General features: G+C 29.3%; 1 protein-coding gene across 2 annotated transcripts in view; it reads right to left on the reverse strand.

The window, feature by feature from the left end:
* Nucleotides 1-22,073, reverse strand: part of LOC131850922 (organic cation transporter protein-like) — a 41,808-nt gene that overhangs the window by 5,254 nt on the left and 14,481 nt on the right. The window contains exons 1-3 of one of the 2 annotated variants that reach the window (XM_059201331.1): nucleotides 19,825-20,033; nucleotides 1,371-1,555; nucleotides 364-701 (exon numbers count right to left, since the gene is read on the reverse strand). In XM_059201331.1, coding sequence (XP_059057314.1) covers nucleotides 364-701; nucleotides 1,371-1,555; nucleotides 19,825-19,858 — 557 coding nt within the window. In that variant the 5' untranslated portion in view covers nucleotides 19,859-20,033. Of the gene's footprint in view, nucleotides 1-363; nucleotides 702-1,370; nucleotides 1,556-19,824; nucleotides 20,034-22,073 lie in introns of those variants that run through there. The other variant, XM_059201330.1, reaches the window with a different exon arrangement.

Genomic DNA, 22,073 nt, shown 5'->3' on the forward strand with positions numbered 1-22,073 from the left:
TTTGTAAAAAAATTGTTTGCTCGTTAAGCTAATGGAACCGAACCTAGACTATATCTTATTCAATGTTTTTCCGTTATTTAATCCTAAAATAGGTACTCGCTCTATTTTCTAGCCAATTTATTCTTCGTCGATTGATTGTATGCTATTTAATTTTGAGTATATAAATGTTTGTCAGGAGTGCTAATAAGGAAAATCCACTTGTGTAAAGAGTTTGGCATGAATATAGTTATGTATATACCTACCTAGTTACATGTTAATTTACAACAACAATATTATAACATCACTTTGTATTTGAACAAATATTGTAATTATGGTTATGTCATTTGTATATTTTCTACGAAATGAGATATAATAATATCTTACCTATCTGAAATCCATCCACCCAGGACACCACCTATACCGACACCAACTAAAAAGAATACTTCGGCTAAGCTTGTCAGGTAAGCTCTGTCGCACACCAAGTTCCATTCTGATATTATTGTATCGCCCACTTCAGATCGATTGAAGTCCCAAGCATCGCATTGAGTGAAGTCGCCTTGGTCTGTTTGATTTATGGTATTTAAAATATACTCCAAAGTGATGTTTGGTGAAATAACACGAACATTACATGCATCCACAGGCTGACTGTATTTTATCCATATATCCAATGGTATATGTGATAGATTTTCAGGCCTTCGGCACCAAAATTGCGTCGTTTTTGCCTAGAAGAGTAAAAAACATATATTAACGGGAAATAAAAAAATACTTAAGTATTTAAAATATCGAAATTGGTACCTTATTTATACAAAGTATCGTACCCAGCACTGAGATACAATGGACGTCAATAAATATTTCTTCTTTCAATTCCCAACATACCTACTTGTGTTTGTTTAAAACTAACATTGTTCAATTTAGTTACAAAGGTATCTCTATAGAATCTAAATTTGGGCAACATATATTGTTTCGGTGTAAATAGAATAAATCAAGTATGTATCTACATGCCATTTACGAACAACGAGTAACGTGTTATGATTTAAACGCTTGCCATATTGTTATTTTTTTTTCTATTAAGAAAAAGATGTAACATAAATGGTAGAAATTAATGCTGTGCTCTAAAGATTGGAAAAAAATGTAAAAAAAATATTTTTTTAATATATCTGAAAGATTGTGAAAGTAATATTTTAGAGAATGTACTTAAAAAAACAGTCGGCCTTAATTAAATGGCTTAAAATTAAATTATCGTAATCACATTATTATCTTACTATTCAGTATGAATTTCTAGTATTTTTTGCTTTACAGACGTTGAAAAGGATTAAGGACTTTCTTACTGTACCGCACGAATAATATAAAATGATAGGTACCTACAAAATAATAAATTTAGCATTACTTACGGTAAATGTTGGTAGGTAGATGTGAAAAGTACAAGGAAACGAGAACATAGCTAACAAAAATGTGATGAGAAGTTGCCAACGTCCGTAGTTGCCTATAACCGAACTCACGACATCGGTTTGCTCATCCTCTGACACTGCTGGCGGGGGTCGAGATTTTTCTATATTTGTAGTTTGACTGGGTATAACTGAAAAATTTAAAAAAATCGACGTTAACGATTTTACAAAAAATCAATATTTATATAAAAGAAAACAAATCTTTACCGAATATAAAAAAAAAACATAATAAAGAAAATATTGTTCATTTAATTAATAATCTTATATATAAAATTCTCATGTCACAGTTTTCGTTCCCATACTCCTCCGAAACGGCTTGACCGATTCTCATGAAATTTTGTGAGCGTATTGAGTAGGTCTGAGAATCGCCCAACATCTATTTTTCATCCCCCTAAATGTTAGGGGTAGTCCACCCCTAAAATTTTTTTTTATTTTAAGGCAAAAATATGTTTGCCGGGACAGCTAGTATAGTTCTAAATTTAATTTATTCTTCCATATGAGTATGTACTAGGTAGTGGTACTAGGAATGTCAATCAGTGTTATGATAAAAATAAGTGGAAGTGCATTATCTTCCTTATTATATAGTATAAAACAAAGACGCTGTCGCTGTCTGTCCGTCCCCTATGTATGCTTAAATCCTTAAATCTACGCAACGGATTTTGAAGCACTTTTTTTAATAGAGTGCGAAGGCGAAGCCGGGGCAAGGAAGTAATTTATTAATATTCGAACATTCATGTTTCAGATGAGTTCAAATAAACAACACAGAAATAAATTAACCTAGAAAACAACATATTACTATTATTATACATTGATAATATTATAAGCATATATACAGAAAGAAATCTGATAATAAGGAACTCAAGACGAAATGTGCATCGACACTAAATAATGTACGCGGGACGGAAGATCACAGTGTATAGGTATAAAAAACTGTACATTAATGTATTTATATACTAATATAATCTCTATAATAAAATATAATTAATATTTTTAAGTTCCCAATATTGCGTAGTCATCAAACACTATTTTTATATAGTATATAGTATGTTTTTATGTTTTAGGTGGTATCTATTGAGGCGAATACGAATTCATTACTTGATCTACGAATAATGATTTGATTAATGAATAAAGCATGAATATACTTATATTCTACAACCATTAGTGAGATACAGTCTACGTATAATTTGAGACTTTGAATATCGAATATTTAATTTTTCAATCTATAGGATTGCAATATTATAAAATGGTAGCCGTTATTTAATCCTAAATAATTTATATTCATCATAAATATCGGTGCAGTACTTATGATGAATATAAATTAATAAATTAATGGAACTATAATGAAACTTCAATTTAAAGTAATTAATAATAAATAAGTATTAAAAGATAATCTCGATAATTTCAAGTATGACAATAACAATAGTTAAGTACCTACTTCGTTATTGATTATAATATAAGTTATTATTCCATTTGATAATATTGCGGAAAAATCAGGAAAAAGTAAAAGTTTGTCTTCATTTTTCTTAGTGATTTATTGTATTGATGTGAAGTAGCATTTCGGACCATACATTAACTGTGTTATCAGTTCCTAATCTTTTTGAAGGACTAAGTATATAAGGTGATTTTTACTATTATTAATAGTAAAAACTTAGAATGGACTACTTAAGTACTTATAAATATGTATTACGATTTAATTTTAATAAGTTATCAATTACTTTTTCATTACTTGTCTAGTGTAATATAATGTAATTGTGCAAAATAACTAGCCCGAAACAGTTCCGTAATTTAATTCAAATTAACAATATGTATATAGTCAAATGCGTAACAAGTATAATTTTCTACTAAATATGACAGCAGTATGTTTTGACACATGCCAATCATATTTATTTCGGAGTATTTTGTAATACGAAACTACAGTATAAAATTTTGTATGGATACCAGTAGTTAAATAACTATATAACTATATTATAAATGGTACTTTGATATATGAGTTTGTATTCAAATATCAATTTTCTTTTAGCGTTATTATATATTCAATCCTACACAAAATTAGACAAAAGCTTTTCCTATTATTTTTAATTTGTGAGCTTTAACTACGACCTTTGTAATATGAGTCTGTGAAAATATATTATATTTTTATAAGTTATTAACTTACTTTTTAGGAGGGTAGAAAGTGAAAGCCTACTGTTTTTAGCCTATGGTATTATTTTTATTTTAAATGTTTCTTACTTTTAATAGCTTAAATAGTGTTTAGTGCAGACGAATTATTCTTTGAGGTCTCTGTATTTGGCAAGCGTGATAAAGCAACTATTTCCCTCTTCATTATAAAGACGTGACTTCAAAGATCTTTGTATGATATGTGTTGAGTAGAATATTAAATAGGGCATTAGTTCAATTCGGATTGTTATGACTGCTTAATACAATTACATTATACTGATCATATAATAATAATTCACAACAATTTATAGTGCCATCTAATCCCAATCTAAGCAGAGCCTGTGTTACAGGTGCTAGATATGTGAAACATATACTTTTTATTTAGAATGCATACGTAATGTACACATTACAATACACACACGACTCAAACCAACATAAATACTCATACTTATGAATACAAATTTCTGTAACATGCCAGAAATCAAACTCGCGGTCATAGGAAGTAAGGCGGAATACTAAACAATAAGTACTGAAGTATTTTAATTAACAACATATATCCAGAGCGTGTATTCATTTGTGGGTTGACATTTAACATTAAATCTGTTGCAATCACCGTGAGTGTTATGATTAATTTATAAGTGTACCACTATTTGCGTGTGCCACGTGCTCCCAAGCATTTCGCGGCCACTGAGTGCGCCTAACAATTTATTAACCAACAACATGTGCCCGCCACGGCGCCTTGACAATGATCTTCATTGCAGCGATAATGACCTACGTAATCAGTGTTGTATATTCTTCCATTCGTTCGTAGTGCCCCTTCGCATTCTATTTGCATTAATAAACAGTTAACTTCATAAGTTGTACAGATGAATTTGTGACCGTTTGCACTAAATTCTATTACGTGACTTGCTTCAGTATTAAAGTAAGTGTAACTTAATGATAAAGAATGTTATACATTTGGTTTTATGCACTTTGTAAAAAATAAACAATAATAAATGTCACATATCGTATAGCGCTATCTAATTCCAAACTAAGTAGAGCTTGTTCTATGGTTATTACGGTTACTAGAAAACTTAAATATATATTGGTATTTAAATAGTTTTTTAAATATGTAGTAAATCATCCAGATTAATGCAATTTATGTTTAGGCAAAATTTTAGAAGGTAACATAAGACTAATACAGAAAGGCCATATTGGCCATTATTGGCCTAAAAACGAGTGTTTGGCACAATTTAACAAGTATGTCATTGATGCGATGTAACAATAATTATTTGATTTTCAATTTATATACCATATCACCATAATGAGGTTTAATAAAAGAGATTAGTTATAAACACAAGTAAAGCAATAAATGTTATTCGGCAAGTCGACAAGTGGCCACAGAATATAACGCAGTAAGTAGATTGTTGATTACTGGACCTCCTGTTATTGTAAACATGTGATGACAATAGCATCATAACAGCACAGTAGATCCTATAATGGATAAATGAATAACGTTTTGGTTTAAAAATAAGAACAGTAATTCAAAGGTGTAATATAAAATAAGAAATGGAAAAATCACCAATATCAAATAAAGAAGTGAATATTCAGTTGTCTCAATAGATTGAGTTATTTATGATAATTTTATTAACAATACTATTACAATAACAATACTATCTTATATACGTGATATAGAGAGCATCATCTGTCCCGACATAATTCTTCATCTTATGAATAGACGGACTGCATTTGGGGCCAAGGCTGGAGGGCATATCGATTACAGTGATCGCGATTTGCATGGTTGGTTTAATATAACCCGAACAATTGCTTCATAGGTATATATCACACAGGTTGATACTTTAGAGGAAACTACCAACCTCGACGTATTATGTTAAATTAATAGCCACTTTCAATATCACACAGCATATTATTATATTGCCTAAGCTTACTTTGTAGCTCTATTTTAAGATTTCTATACTGAAAATATCAACATATTTATGATGTTTTTTATTAAGCATGAATGTTAAACGAGTTCAACGGCTCACCTGACCGAAAGTGGCTACTGTGAATAGTTACGGATAAGTTGTCATGAGTTTATATTACTGAGCTCGAATTCTGTCCAAATAGTTTTGAAGTTCCAAGTAATTTAGTAGGATTAAAAATATATGAGAAGATACTAATGACAAAAGTATACATGAATATCACCACGTCCTCTATGAAATAACAGAAAGTTATTTAAAGTATTTGCTTGTGTGTATTTGTCATTTGGAAGTACCTAATTGTACATTGCGTAATAATTGTACAACTGAAATTATACACAGGCCTATATTTAATTACTACAAAAATGATTGCATGATTACCAAACTATTTTTACAGATATACATATATATAATAATTTAAGTGCCAATTCTTTCTTTTTTGTCCACATTTTATCTATTTGACAATGACCTGCTTTCGATTTCTAATCTAAGTATTTCTCAAGAATAATTTAGAATATGGGTCTTTTAAAGTGGCTATTATTTCTTTAACTATATCTAATTTTAGACACACTTATACCACTACCTATATATTTCGTTGTTCGGTATAAATGGATTTAATAGTAGGTACCAACTTGAACATATTTCCAAACAAAACATACCTACCTACTTATTTTATGTCTCGTAAAAAGATACATTAATTTCATTTGCCTTAGAAACAGTAAGTCATGAACAGTACCTATCGGATTATTTAATCAATTGCATATAATAACAAAAAAGTAATCAATTAAAGTACTCGGACCTACATAGATCGCTTCACGGGAGTGCTTTTTTGTTTCCTGATTAAGTACATAAAAAAATGTTGCAATCATCAAATTTTCCACTCCGTTCATCGCAGTATTAGAGATGTCATAACCCTAGTTAGTGACCTGTTAAATTGAGTTTTACAGTGTCTACGTAGGACTGTCAAGGCGTTTATCTGAGGAGAATATAATGCAACATCCGGACACGTGAACATGTCCAACATAAAATTACACTATTCTTGCATGTGGTAACTATTATTCCTTAGGTATATTTTCTTCTAAAAATATATATATTTTTAATACTACGATTAAATTTCTGTAGTTAAAACTTAGTAATACATATACAAATATGTCTCAATCATGTTAAATTATGAGTATTCTCTGTGGCATGATTTCCTTAAGTTTATGCGGAAACGGAAAATAACGGGTTCAATGAAGATATAGTCGCAGTGAACAGTTAGTTTTTTACATTATCAATAGTATTTCAAGTATCTAAAAGAAACAGAGGAAACTTAGTCAAAAATATTATAAAAAATTTTATGATATTAGCAAAATAGTATCAATAATAATGATTATTAGAATTATGGCTTCTCTAAAGGCGTGCATCTTTGTTAATGTTTTGTTTTATGATATAAATGATAAACAGACTGTTCACGTATTAAAAGGTGGATAACAGTCGTAAATAACACTATTTTGATATGATGTACGGATTACTGTCCCGCCTACTGCACTTCTTAATTTCTGTAAAAGAGAATTATTACTTTATAATAAATAAATTATGAAACTGAACACCACTTGTATACTGTTTTCCAATTCAGAATCCAATAAAAAGGAGGAGAAAAACTCTTTCGTATATTTGCCATAGGCCACTTTTTTCGATAAAGATTGAGTATTATTACTTACCAACTATATAATTGGAATAGTTAGGGTTACGATATCTTTATAAGTTTTTGTGTCAACTAAAATATGGCTTCTCAGTTTTATTTTCGTTATATATTATTAAACATTGTTATTTACCGATTATGTTTGACGTACAGTTATTTTTATCGTCCAATATTGTAAGAATTATTTATTTATTACTTTTTTGACCTACCATAATTCAAATAAATTGCGTACTGTATGAGCTCTATCAGAGTCCGAAATATCCGGAACTATTGTATATATGAGCAGAGTTTTGTGAGTACACAAAGCATGAGTTGTAGGATTAGATATAGACCTTATCGTTACACGACTTGGCATGAGGGTAGATAAATAGATAGTTATTACTATTATTTTAAAAAGTGAAGGTTTTTTTATTTATTGTTTATTAATTCTAGTTATTCTCAGCGTAATACCCTGATAACCCTGTGCGAGTCAGGGCGACGCATTTGCGATAGGGGCCGTCTCCGGAAGCGAATGTGCTCAATGAGAGTGATTTGATATGATCCTACCTACGGCTCGGTCACTGTTCTGGTTACTCACAAGTGTTGTTGTACTTATCACCCTGTATTAACCGTATTACAGTGGTAGTATTGCAGGTTCACAGTATTTTTTTTTGTGATTAGTGAGATTTACGATAACGATCTTTTCGGGATCTATGACTACTATTAAGATAACGCTCTTTTCAAGATCTAATATTTTTAGCACTAGATTCCAAACAATTATTTAATAGGAACATAAAAAGTGTCTATTGAATGTCATTTTAAGATTAGATATAAATAGCAGAAAAACAACAGCATATTATCTCTATCCTGAACCTCTCTCTCTGTATCTGACCAAAGTGACCAAAATACTAGTAGCTCTAGTGTCATGTGTCACTAATGATATTAAGAGGTGCTTATTATTATTATGCTGGTTATTTTATTCAGATTAATAAAACTTCTATAGTTGAGGCCATTATCGAAGCATTTAGCTGTCAAGCAGTTTATTATAAAACTGAACGTCTAAAACACTTTCAAACTACCTGTCTTGATGTTTCAAAAGCTATTTATTAATAATTCAATATATATTTCTTTGCTTTGTAAATTTTTGGACATCAGTTTTAGGGATGTGGGTTTTTTCTACAAGTAATAATAATCCGATGGAGTCATTTTGACTCTATGATCTTAATCTAGTAAAATAATAACATTTTAACATATTATATCCCTTTTTATTTATTACTTTGTTTCCTGGACCTCATTTTTCAACGGCCATACGTCTTGGAAACAGTAATATTGTAATATGGAATAAGAAGTTCTAGTTTGAAGGCAATTTACGTGGAACATAATCATAAATAATTGAATAATAAAACCTTTATATATATATATATATATGCGAGTGTATATTTGCTTTATAATATTTACTTATTGAAAACAACGTTTTGTATAAGCCGACAAACGTTGTCTAAGAACATAAAGATTTTATCTGGATTAAAAAGATTTTTCATATATCATTTGAATTTATTAATGTTTATACTAAGATAAAATTAACATTGTTAACGAGTTTATTGCCACTTTATAAATGTATTGAAACTGTGACAATTCTCGAGTTATGTTTCAAAATACTCAAAGTAATCTTTGTTGAGTTTAAGTCTTAAGATAAGATGTCTAGGAATGAAGATTGTGTCTGCAATTTATTATATTTAATTAGAAATAGAAAAACTTAAATTAATTATGAAATAAACAAAATTATTAAAAAACATCTTATTTCTTTATTTATAGAAGATTAACGGTGTCACTAATCATATTAAATTGTCCTATGCCAATTAATAGTCTTAATGAAATCACTCTCTATTTTATTAAAGTTCTATGTTAGTAAAGGCATGTAGTAGGTAATATATACTGTAAAAGTAAATTGAATTGGAATATGTGCATATTAATCCAAACACCTATATTTCATTTATGTTTATTGTTTATAATGCAAATAGTTTATTGTAAAAGATAGGTTTCAGTGATAAGTACCCGTTCCTTCTTATATTTTTCATGAAATTTTGCTAAAAAATTAACAAACAATAGACGTACAAAAGGACAACAAAATATAGTACCTACCTACTGCGATGGATTGCAGTAGGTACTATATTTTGTTTTCCTAGCTTATTTCATTGTATACAGTTTATTTCTGATTTATAACAGACGAATTATCCAACATGAAAAAGGTGTGCAAAATAAAATTTAAAAAATGATTTTTTTTATTTCAACCTCAGTCGTATTTCATACATATATATACACATAAAATAACTTTGTTAACTTCATAATCACAGAGAAAAAGATAAAATCAAGGAACAATACCTATTGTACTAGTTATTGCTTATTACTTAACTACAATACAAAAGGTACATATTTGCATTCACATGACCAATTTACCTGTATTACATTAAATACATATTTCAAACGCTAACAATATGAATATGAATAGGCATGCAAGCAAATTTAATGTTCGTAATCTCTAAATAGTATAATGCTTAGGTACTTTTTCTTAACCACAAAATTAATATGGTTTTCCCTATATTTTTCACCTCACATATGTCGCCACATGTAAGAATGACTACTGAAATCATGTATATATGTACCAGATATAACACATATAATACGTTTAAAAATTTGCATATCCTTAGAGAGTTTTATTTATCAATTTATCAATTATTCAACTGTAGATTTATACAATATATATTAGTTTATTTAATTGCTTCATAATATTAGTTAGTTATCTTTTTAGTTAAATGTACATAAGTTCCCTTAGAAAGTATGTATAATAATGAATAAATATCTTAAAACTTCATATATACATACATATATATCTCTCTACATGGACACCTATCTAAAGATAAAGCACTCGGCATTGCTTAACCTCATTATCCGAGTTTCATGTGATTGTGTGTATTCTGGTCAGAACAATAATTCTAGTTAATGTAATTTTATCCAAATAGTCCAAATTGTAAGTGATTCCTAATTGAATAGTAATTTTTATGTTATATAATGTTGGCACCAATTGTTGTCAAGCCCAGGGACACGACAACGAGTATATAATATAGTATTAGTATAGTATTATCTATATGTATTACCTGAATAGATACAATATAAAGATTGATTGATAAATCATCATCTCACAAACTCACTTTTTATCTGATTATGTACTCCAACATCCATCAATAAAGACATTGCGACAAGATCGTGTGAAACAAATTAACTAACTACTTAGACACGGGATTATGGTTTAAATATGCGGGCGGAAAGAGGTGAAGGTTGGACTCTGCGTCTTTTACAGTCAATCAAGTTAACGAGTGGAGATGAGCTAATACAATAAAATCGCATTCGCTTCCGTCCACCAATTTAGTTTCGAGGGTCCGAGTAGACAGTCGTAGGGTATCGCACGACAGGCCACAAACATCTTCAAAATAATTTGATAGTAATAAGTTATAATAATATCATCTCGTCTCAGACATCATTCTATGTATATTCAGATAAAATTATGTTTTGTGTGCCTCAGGATGTTTCTCAAACGAATAAATGAGTTAAGATATTTTTGTAGGATAAAATAGTCATTATTATTTTATTATCATACTTCGTCTTAATTGAAAATAAGGGTCATATAAGTGATATTTAGAAATGTTTAGCATGTCTATGAAGTTACATGAACGGTCAGAGAATGAATGATAATAAAAACATGTTTCTTAAGTGTGTGTGTACACTAGCAGCAGAGACACAATTATCACGTTTTCTTCATATAATCAACAGTGATTATGGTACCTAATAAGATGGTGTAGGTGTAATTAAGATTCTTGTAATTATTACCCTCCTCATTAGATTACTCCCTTCCTATTCCGTATCCGTTTACAAATAAAATAAAGTTTTCATATACTGGGGTAAACAATATTTAATTTAATTTTAAATATGTTTGAAAATTTTCTTAATTTTATTCGTTAATGAGTTATAATAGAAAATAATAAAACGTCTCAGAGACTCGTAGCTCTCCTGCCTCCTGCCTTGCCTTACCTGGACATGTATAAAACATATAAATGACGTACAAAGAAAATAGATACTCATAGATTTTATATTCAAGTTCATGGTTATTGTTATTAGAAATCAAAAGACAGAAAAGTTTGAACACTAAATAAACATGTCACTCATAAAAGTTTGTCTCAGCATCAACATTTTGTACACTAGCTGATGTCTACGACTTCATCTGCAGAAACTTTAATTCTTTATTCCACCCATTCCATATGTTTTTTTTTTGAAAAAAAGATAAGTTAATCATTCAATTCATCCTCTTCATATGTAATTTATCTTTATGTTAATCATCAACTGTCATAAGATGTTTTGTCGTGGAAATTTAACAAACAGACAGACATATTATAATAGAATGGTTAAAAGGTTAGCGGGATAATCGTAACAATAAATAATAAGTATGTGATATAGATCGAGTTACCTCAGTACACATATATACATATATAATAATATAAATACCTACATTGTATATAAACGACAGCCAAAGGATAACTGCTTTGTAATTGGAACTTAACCCCGACAGCAAAGCCTTAGTGCACAGACCTTTTTATAAGATCGATATTGCCATGCATAAAAAATTAACAAACATTAACACTATGCTTTATGCAAATTATTTCCTAAAACTACGTTTCAGCCGTATTAATCGGATATAGAGTTGAAAAAATTAAAAGAGAAACTGAGTTTCCTGTTTATTATTATTACGAATATAAATTATTATATATTTTTGTAATGGTATTTAATATAAACCTTTATATTTAAAACATATATATTATATAGCGTGTCTATTTTAAAGTAATCTTATACTTATTACTTTATCTGTGTAAGCAATATTCAATTTACAATGTTGTAACTATTCGCAAGGTTACTAAATATTAATTATAGATATACAAGTATATAGGATTATCTTTATTGAGTGGAATATAATGTATAGCTATTGTCTAGGTGTGTTAAAGAATACATTATGGAATACTCTTGAATCTCATTAAGAATAATTTGTTAATTTACGGCGCTGTTGTTGTATTTAGTGTATCGCCTATAAACATAACCACAAGTATTAGCAATTCCTGAGGATGAAGTGTACATACCCTGTAACCTGTAAATTCACTGCTATATTGATTGAGATCACTCTTCAAATGAAACACAGTTCATAAGCCTCTCTCGTAAAGTCTCCATTAAAATATTACTTTTAATAATTAATTGTTATTTTCTAATAATATGTCAGTATAATATTATCAAGAACCTACGCAGGCACAAGCCTTAGATAATAAGCATCCATAATTTGCGTAGGGATGTAACAAATAAACAAGTAAATGAGAGATATAATTAATGATTTTAAGCTAAGTTCATTCATTTGAAGATATAAACAATATATTTTTATACGAGGAAGTCATTAATGAAATCGAAGGTAAAAGATCATTGTCACAGTTATAAACAATTTAAGAATTTTATTGTCGTATAAGATTTATAAGTATACGAGTATACCTACCAAAATAGTTAAAGATGACCTTCGTCTTATTTTAGCATGTTCATGAGATTAAGAAATCTATGGACTGCATAAGCAATGCATCAATGTAAAATAGATACCTACATATATATCTGTTCAATATGATTACAACTTCATATATCCTGATAAATTTGAAATTTACTGAAAATTTATAGGGCAGGTGGTGGCAAGATGGGGTACTTAAGCTTTATAAGTCTGTAATATGAAAAATTACACAGTGAAATAATCATATTTATTTTATAAATAACAACTAATTATTATTATTCTAATATTTGGTGTCATTAGGAACTTTAGGTAACACATTTGAGAGAAAAAAAAAATAAAAAAAAAGGTGTTTTGCCCTGTCTTGCCCCATGGTGCTGGTAAGATGGGGTACCCCCCTGAGGTAAGATGGGGTGATGAGAATGATCCTATAATCTCTGTAGAAAGATGATTATTCGAGCTGGCAGAACACGCAGACATGGATGGCTTGATCATCATCATTATCATCTTATTCCTACGCAGCTATTATGAGTCCATCTTCCACTTAATGAGCATATATCCACCCTAATAGTAAAATTATACATAAATAAATTACCACGTACAGTTTCTATTTCGTATTATATTAATGTGTTTATTTTATGGCCTTAAGATAAAGTTAGTTATTGGTTCCTTAATTAAATTTATTGAAGTTATGTGAAATTTCTAACGGAATATGTTAGAAAATTTCGCGATACTTTAATAAATTCAATCCGACACAACAAAAGTAAAATATAATAATGTAGTTGGTATACTAATTAATATATTATTTATTATACCAATTACATTATTATATATTATAATCATTAGATTCCATCAAATGATTGTCAATAATTAAAAATATAGTTTATAATAGTATACTAGCTTTTGCCCGCGGCTTCGCTCGCGTTAATTTATCCTTAGGGGTGTAATTTATCAAAATCCTTTCTTAGGGGATGCCTACGTCATAGTAACTTTATGCATACAAAGTCTCAGCCCGATCGGTTTAAAATTGACCTAGTTTCACACAAACTTTCATCCCCTATTTTATCCCCTTGGGGGTAGAATTAATAAAAATCCTTTCTTAGCGGATGCCTACGTCATAACATCTACCTGCATGCCAAATTTCAGCCCAATCAGTTCAGTGGTTTGGGCTGTGCGTTGATAGATCACTATGTCAGTCACCTTTGAGTTATATATATTTAGATAATATATAGTATATAATGGTTATAATAAATATATTCAAAATGAGAATTATTAAAAAGGTTTTCCATAGTATCAATTATAGTAGTATATACTACATACATAAAACAAAAATGAAATGAAATGAAATTTAGTTCAGTTTCGGATACCTACACTGTGAATTATTTATTATGCAAAAGGTCCTAGCTGTTGAGAACAAACACATTGAGGAGATGGTAATGTCTATGGACACGAAAGCGCTTCGAGTCTTTTTGAATAGCTGAGTATACTGTGAAAGAACCCCCTGAATGACTACTTTATTTATTCAGCATCCTCTCGAGCGACAGCGATTCTTTCATATTCTTATATGCTACTGTATGTAACTACAGACATCAAACGAAATTCACAGTATTATTCAGATGAAAAATGATTTATTAATAGTTTATTAGCAGTGTCGGTCAATATCATTTTTTTGATAGAGAAAATATGCAAATAAGATAATTAAGGTAATTTTAAATCTCTCTTCTAAGCTGCTTTTCACTATTTCTTATACTTATTTGAATGCACATTGAAAGAAATGCACAAATAAATTGAGTATAATTTCATGTACATTGTATATGCAATATTACAGAAATACGCGCATATAACATGTCAATGATTACATTTAAGATATGATAAAAACATAAATATAGTTGTTGTATTATGTTACTAGTCGCACAATGGTATTCATGTATTTTTTATTTTTTTGTAATGTTTTAAATATTACATTTTTTTTAAATTATTTTTTAATTACTTAGCAATTTTTCAACAGTACGTGAACCAGATAAATTTGGGTATGTAAATCTGTGCTGCAAGTATATCTATAGAGAAATCTGATATATATGTATTTCTATATTGAATGAAATTATAGTACTTATCTACTTATATGAAAGAGTAATCAAGATTATGAAATATACAGTTACCACGTCGTCCTTCAAGATAACAATTAGTCTCAATATTAATATAAATTGCTATTACTACCTATTACACTGATATATACCACGAGTTTATAGAGATGTGCATGTGAAGGGCGACACTAGAAATTGCAGGTTGCACCGGATAAGTGGTGAGCGGAATTTGCATCATACTTGATGAAAACTACAAGTAGCTGCGTTCCGACACGGTTACTTTAACCGCATAATTTGAATTATGAAATAATGTATAAACGACAACTGAAGCCTAAGAATTATACCTATGGATTATGCGATATATGAACATTTTATACATACATATCTACCGAATTAACTCCTTAAGATTATATGTTTACAAACTATACTTGTTTCAAAACTATATGGACTTTTTAAAATTTAATTTAATATTCTCTAAAGGAAATACAATACAAACGACTTCAATTCAGTTCAATATAATAACTAAGACGAAAGGTCTTAGTTATCTTCACTACATATCCTGAGTATATTATTAAAATAAAAATATATTTCCATAGATGGATATCATAAAGGTATTAAGTGACAACAGAATGACACAGGTATCATTGCTAATATTTACATAATAAATTGTATACAATCTCTTAATTTCATTTATAATCTAAGATATACTGTCGAGGTTTACCTACTCTTCGTTCTAAATTATACCTAATTAAACAGTTAAGTTAAAAAACTCAATATATCCTATTACCATTATGTTCAAAACTATGTACATGTGTTCAGAACTATGTTCTATGATCAACGAATAAATGGCACTATATTTTCAATGCTAATGTTAACTTTAACAAAATTAACTTTAACAAAATATTCCAATCATTAAAATTGACAACATACGAATTTTATAAACTCACCTGCTCAATATATATATACATATTATGTATAAAACAGAAATGACAATGACATTGGCAGTCGCTACTGACTTTGTTTATTATTTAATTGTTATCCTGTCATCAAAACTTGGCCTTGACTTTTTAATCTCCAGGAAGTGCGGAAATAGTCGGTACTTCCGTCGTAGTGGCCCGATTATGTCCTGAAGCTATTTGGCCTACATATTAACCAGTTTGATCGCTAATAAGTTGTACAACCGCAAAACACGAACTACGTGCTTTGAACTACGATGGACTACGAGGAAATACAGAATCGCTATTTAACACCGTCTTGGAATATATGTCAGCGTAGCAATATATATATATATATATGTATGAGACATATATAATACAGACATACTTCCGAATTTATAGAATATAGTAATATTAATATGGATAAGTACCTACATACTACTGTGTTATTATGTCAATAAAGATTTAATAGTTTTCCCAATTTATTGAAAAACATAAAATATACTGTTTTTACAGAATCACCTATAATTTTTATTTATCTATCTAGTACGTTGTAGATAAAAGGTCGTCTATCAGGAAACAATATATTAAAGAGATTTCCGCAATGAAATCAACTTGGCTACCTTCTTATATGCAAAACTATGGCAAACAATATTTATAGAAACAAGCACACAAGACTATGACCAAGTTCAAATTAATAGTGTAATTGAAACTGTTACTGAATAAGAACTAATTGAAACATATCTGCTCAAATGACGATAGTAGGCTAATTTATATCGTTTAATATAATAGTAGTCTATTTTTCATTTTTATAACAATTTGAACAATTTAATGTACCTAATACGTTCTCCAATCAAATCTGAATTCTCTATTTCATTCCCTTCTAGTTTTATTTTTGCGACATAAACTAGGTTCATCCGTCATGGCTTAGTCTATTTGTATACCTATTAAAATTGTAAATATAGATATGAAAAGTAACTTTCGCAATATTAACGCGAAATGTTATATTGCAATGTAATATTAGATCTTAGATTTATTTGTTCTTTACAAATATGTATCTGTCAATACTGGATTTTTATTTTTACTGTGTTTAAAATAGACGGGGAGTATAAACTGATCTTCTATTGTTAATTTATCATCTAGACCTGAATTTTTAATGCCATAAATATTTGTAATGGTTTCATTCTTATTAAAGGTTAGATATATCTATACCTACATATAATTAAAATTGGAATGTCTGTTTGTAATATTGAAATAACCGGTTTTTACTACATGCCGTATTTATAATCATATTATAATTATGACACATTCTCCAAAATAACATTTTTTACAATTTTTGTCTGTTTTATATTTAGTATCTGTCTTATTAGCCGGAATAAACAGGCAGACCTGATTGTTCCGGCTTATCTCTAAAATGACTGCACCGATTTTGAGGGGACTTTTATAGGCAGGTAGCTGATGTAATAAAGAGTAACTTAGGTTATTTTTATTTTAGAAAAAATAAATTAAATTCGCGGGTACAGTTAGTCCTAAATAAATTTGAGAAAATGTATCATTTACCGAAACCATTTGAAAGAAATACGAATATTCTATTCGTTAATTCCTAATTTATACCATATCATCATCATCATCCCAGCCCGGAAGACGTCCACTGCTGGACATAGGCCTCCCCCAAAGATCTCCACGACCATATACCAGATTATAATTAAATTTTACCGTGTTACCACGAAGGTACCTGTATGGTAGGTATATCTGTAAGGTACATGTAACTAATTCTGTCTACATACCTGTAACTAATAAATACGATGTGCATAGAATTGATTAGTCATTACAAGGAAGTTTAATTAACTATTTTTGGTCATGCAATTACTTTCCATAAATTAGATAATCCTATGTCTTTTTTATTGAAAAGCGTTAATGATTTGATCACACCACAACATTATAGTAAGGAGCCATTCTTATTGATGTTATAAATACTAAAGTTTGTGAGCATGGATGGATGTTTGTTACTCTTCACGCTACAACTACTAAACGGATATTGATGAAACTTTACAATAATTGAGCTTATACTTCATAACATATAGGCTATAAACACGCGATTGAAACCGCGGGAATCGCTAGTATATAATATAACCTGCAGGTGATTGTAAAAATTCCATATCAACGAAACATTAAAATTTACTTAATACAACATATTTCATTATTGCGTTTATGGTCGTCTAAGCAGATAACTGCTCTATTTATCAGACAGTAACTATATGAGCACTTGAGACTAAGATATTTATATCAGATAATATTCAGAAAAGTCTGTACCAGCCTACATTGAAATTAATACTATATACACACGTGTTTATTATTTTTGGGAAGAAATACTAATATAATTGGTTAATAGCTCTTATTTCCAAATGTATGTATATTTCCCTTGTGTGTACATAAGTATGTCTAAATTATAAAATGAACATTGAGACGGCTAAATTGTCAGTGGTACTGATTGATATTGAACTTGCTTATTCATAATAACATATCGAAATAACAGTTTACTCTCAGTGTAACCAACATTTTGTAATGATGCAAACTTCGTATATAGGCCATTTGTAATATAAAACTATTGCAATATTGGTAACTAAGGTACTTCAATGTATCTATATCATACAATAACTATATTAAATATAATGTTGTTTTTGCACAAGTGGACTTTCTTTTATCATGACTTCGGACCATATCACATAAAAAAAATGTTATTAATACGTTAAGGTAGTCTATATTTTTATAAGTATAATAATTTGAAATCTTTGGAAACCTTCTTTTTACTGTCGAATGATAATATCTGTTGTTTTATTTAGCTATTAAGATCCCAATGGCATAATATTAAAAATTCTAGGTCTATATGATAGGTATGACATAAAAACTTAATGGTAAAATAAGTTTATTAAACGCTTGACGATTTCATGACTACTTTGTGACCTACCATAGGCTTTCAAAGTAACCATTTGTTTTTTTTATTAGTGTTGTAGAATTAATTGTTGAAATAGTACGTATGAGTTCTTCTTTAAACTCATAACTAGTAATGCTAGTAGCATACTCTACCGCATGAGTTATATATTTAAACTTGAAACATAATCATGACAATGACAGTGAAAAATTGATGGATTCTCGATTTAAAATATTCTCAAACTGAACGGTCCATCATAGTTAAATAAGGTTGAGAACCCATACGTTAGACTTTGAGTTTTAAAGTAGTTCCTGGTTAACATTATTTTCCTACTAGTTAGCCCTTCGTAGTATAGAAATATTGAAGGAGTATCAGCTTCAATTTCTCAGTACTGTATATTTAAAATAATATAATATTAAGTATAGCAGTAGTTGCTAAGTGCTGTTCATGTTTTAAATAAATGCTGCAAAACAATAGATAATGCATATTTCTCTATTAATTTAGATATTATCGGTCACGTTCATGTTTCAATAATACTTTACTCACAAAATGACGTGTAATTATTGTACTGTTAATGTCTAAAGACAAGGAAACTAGTTAACAATTGAATAATTTACATAACAATATGATGAGTATTAACACAAGTTTGTATTGTGTATGTTATATTTTTATATTAATTTTAAGAATAGTTCCTATTGGACAAAAATCTATAGAAAGTTTGTCTTAAATAAAGGATATAGTAATAAATATAAAAAATATATATTTTCATTTTATAGAAGTACATATACATATGTAACGAAAAGTAGAATCATAGTCATATAGTTTTATATGATCGTGACCGGTTGCACTTAATTATGGTATTCCGACAATGCATGCAAAATACTGATTGCTACATCATTTGTTGAGCTGTTAAAGTTATTTGAAAAGTCTCATTTTTCTTCTTGAAATATACCAGAAATATTTAAATTTTGCGTTTGCATTTCTAAATTTTGCATCTGAGTGAATGAGTAACTCAACCTAATTAATTGTTTAGTGCATTAAATTTTAGATCCCATAATCCATTAATTATCACTAATTATCTACTTACTTTTAAATAGGCCCATTTTAAAACACTTTCGCATATTGCTTAAAGAATGTTATATTTTTGAAGTGTGTTTCACTGCACACTTTTAGTATTTTATATGCGGTTATTAATTCATTTAATAAAATTTCTTAATAGTACATGTTATTTTTTTTTATTCGAATTAAAATATTTTCACGATAAGCACGTTAAGTACTAGAGGCGATCGTAGCACCGGTCCGCTACGGAGTAATATATTATCAAACTGAACGAACGAAGGCGCTTGCGCAGCCGCCCGACGCACGTCGCTCATTGCCACGATGATTCATAAAACTTTCATGATAACAAAACTAGACCTTTACAGAATCGTGCCTCTATCACGCCTATCACTAAAGCCTAAAGCCCAGCAATTGTTTTGTACGCTGTTTCGGTTTAAAGGATGATAGGCAGTGAAATCACAGTGCCGGCAGGGGAAGATGGGGTCCTATATGCTTAGGACTTTAATTAAAAAAATCTCTACCGATATAAAGAAAAGCTATTGGAGAAAGTTTCGTATTTTGTGATCTACAATGATCGACTAGTCTACTGGTATTGCTGTTTAGCATATCGCCTTATTTCTGATGGTCGCGGGTTGTATTCCTCTTTCGTTGCGGGTTGTATTTCTTAAAATACAAATGTTTGTACCGTGCGACTCCTCTATTAAAATAGAGTATTCTTGTTTGTGTCCATTTGGGTGTTTTCTATGTAAGTAAATTATGTAGATATGTATTGTTGTCTAGTATACAAAATAAAAACTCTGCTTTGAGACTGGACGGCGGCGCTGAGATATGATTATTAAAATATGTCGTTCTAGCTGGATAGAAATTGGATGTTGATATTAAGCCCGTCAAATGTACCTTTAGTATTGTGTGTAATAAATAAATGTTCTTGCTTTCTTTCTAAAATACTAAAGCGCAATTTGAATAAATTTTAGTGTCGTATGTATCTCTTATTATTTTGTATCAATTAATAATGATATTTATTATATAATTATAATTCTACAAATAGAGTATAAGTTACATTAACTCATCATCTTTCACACAATCCATCCATCTTTTAGTATCCTCCATTTTTTAGTGTAAGTTACATTAACTATACAATTAATTAAGTAATTATAACTTGACTTTACTATTGAAATTACTTACTGACGTAGGTACGAACCTGAAAATGTAATTTATACATATAAGATTACAGAAACTCAACATCAAAGATGGTATTTTCGGATTTAAGTAAAACTGTTCTGTTGAGTAAAACACAATAATTATTATAAATCATAATTATAAAACAGAGTTGTATAACCGGTATGATCTGATATAATTTCAAGCAACAATATTGTACTAAGTTATTGTTTTATAACTCAAGGGCTTCTTATTGTTTAAGAGATATTGTTTGTTAACAATCTTACTTATATATTTATACTCTTTAACTTCCAGTTTTTGTACTTGTTAGCACATGGGTAATAAAAAACTATTTAACCTCCATGACAGAAGTTCCTATGTCTGCTTCCTAACGCACCTATTATTGCTAACAAAGTAAAATAATTAGGGTATTATTCGTTTACATCTAATCATATCAATACAATTGGAGTGTCTGTTTGTAATATTGAAATAACCGTTTTTTACTACATGCATATGAATATAACTGCGGTTCATACACCAAAATTTTTTTACAATTTTTGTATGTCAGTCTGCCTGCATGTTTGTTCCAGCTAATATCTGAAATGGCTGGATCGAATTTGACGGGACTTTTATTGGCAGGTAGCTGATGTAATAAGGAGTAACTTAGGCTACTTTTATTTTAGAAAAATTCAATTATTTTAGAAACAACGTTATATTCCGAGCAGACGAATTCGCGGGAACAGCTAGTATAATGTAATGTATAATACACGAACATAAAAATAAAAACAAAAACACAATCACAAACATAAATGACAAGGGAAACTGCACAAAATTATCTCATCATATGTTATAGCATGTGAGATGAAATAAGGCTGTGTGCATAGTACCTACATTAAATAAAATGACGAATTACCAGGACGGACACAAATTATTTTGCGCAGTTCATTGATTGAAGGCAACCGTCACCTTCTTTTTCCATTCCAGTTATAATATATAAACAATAAAGAAGTATATATTTGAAATAAAGAACATGTGGCCAGAATTCTTACATCATTAGTGAAAAAGAAAAACATATTTATTAGTTCAAGGAATAATATTTTATATACCGGGAAATAATAA

The sequence above is a fragment of the Achroia grisella genome, unplaced genomic scaffold, assembly GCF_030625045.1.
Source record: "Achroia grisella isolate CSIRO2021 unplaced genomic scaffold, CSIRO_AGI_Agris_v1 utg780, whole genome shotgun sequence".
In the NCBI taxonomy this organism is placed as follows: Eukaryota; Metazoa; Arthropoda; class Insecta; order Lepidoptera; family Pyralidae; genus Achroia; species Achroia grisella.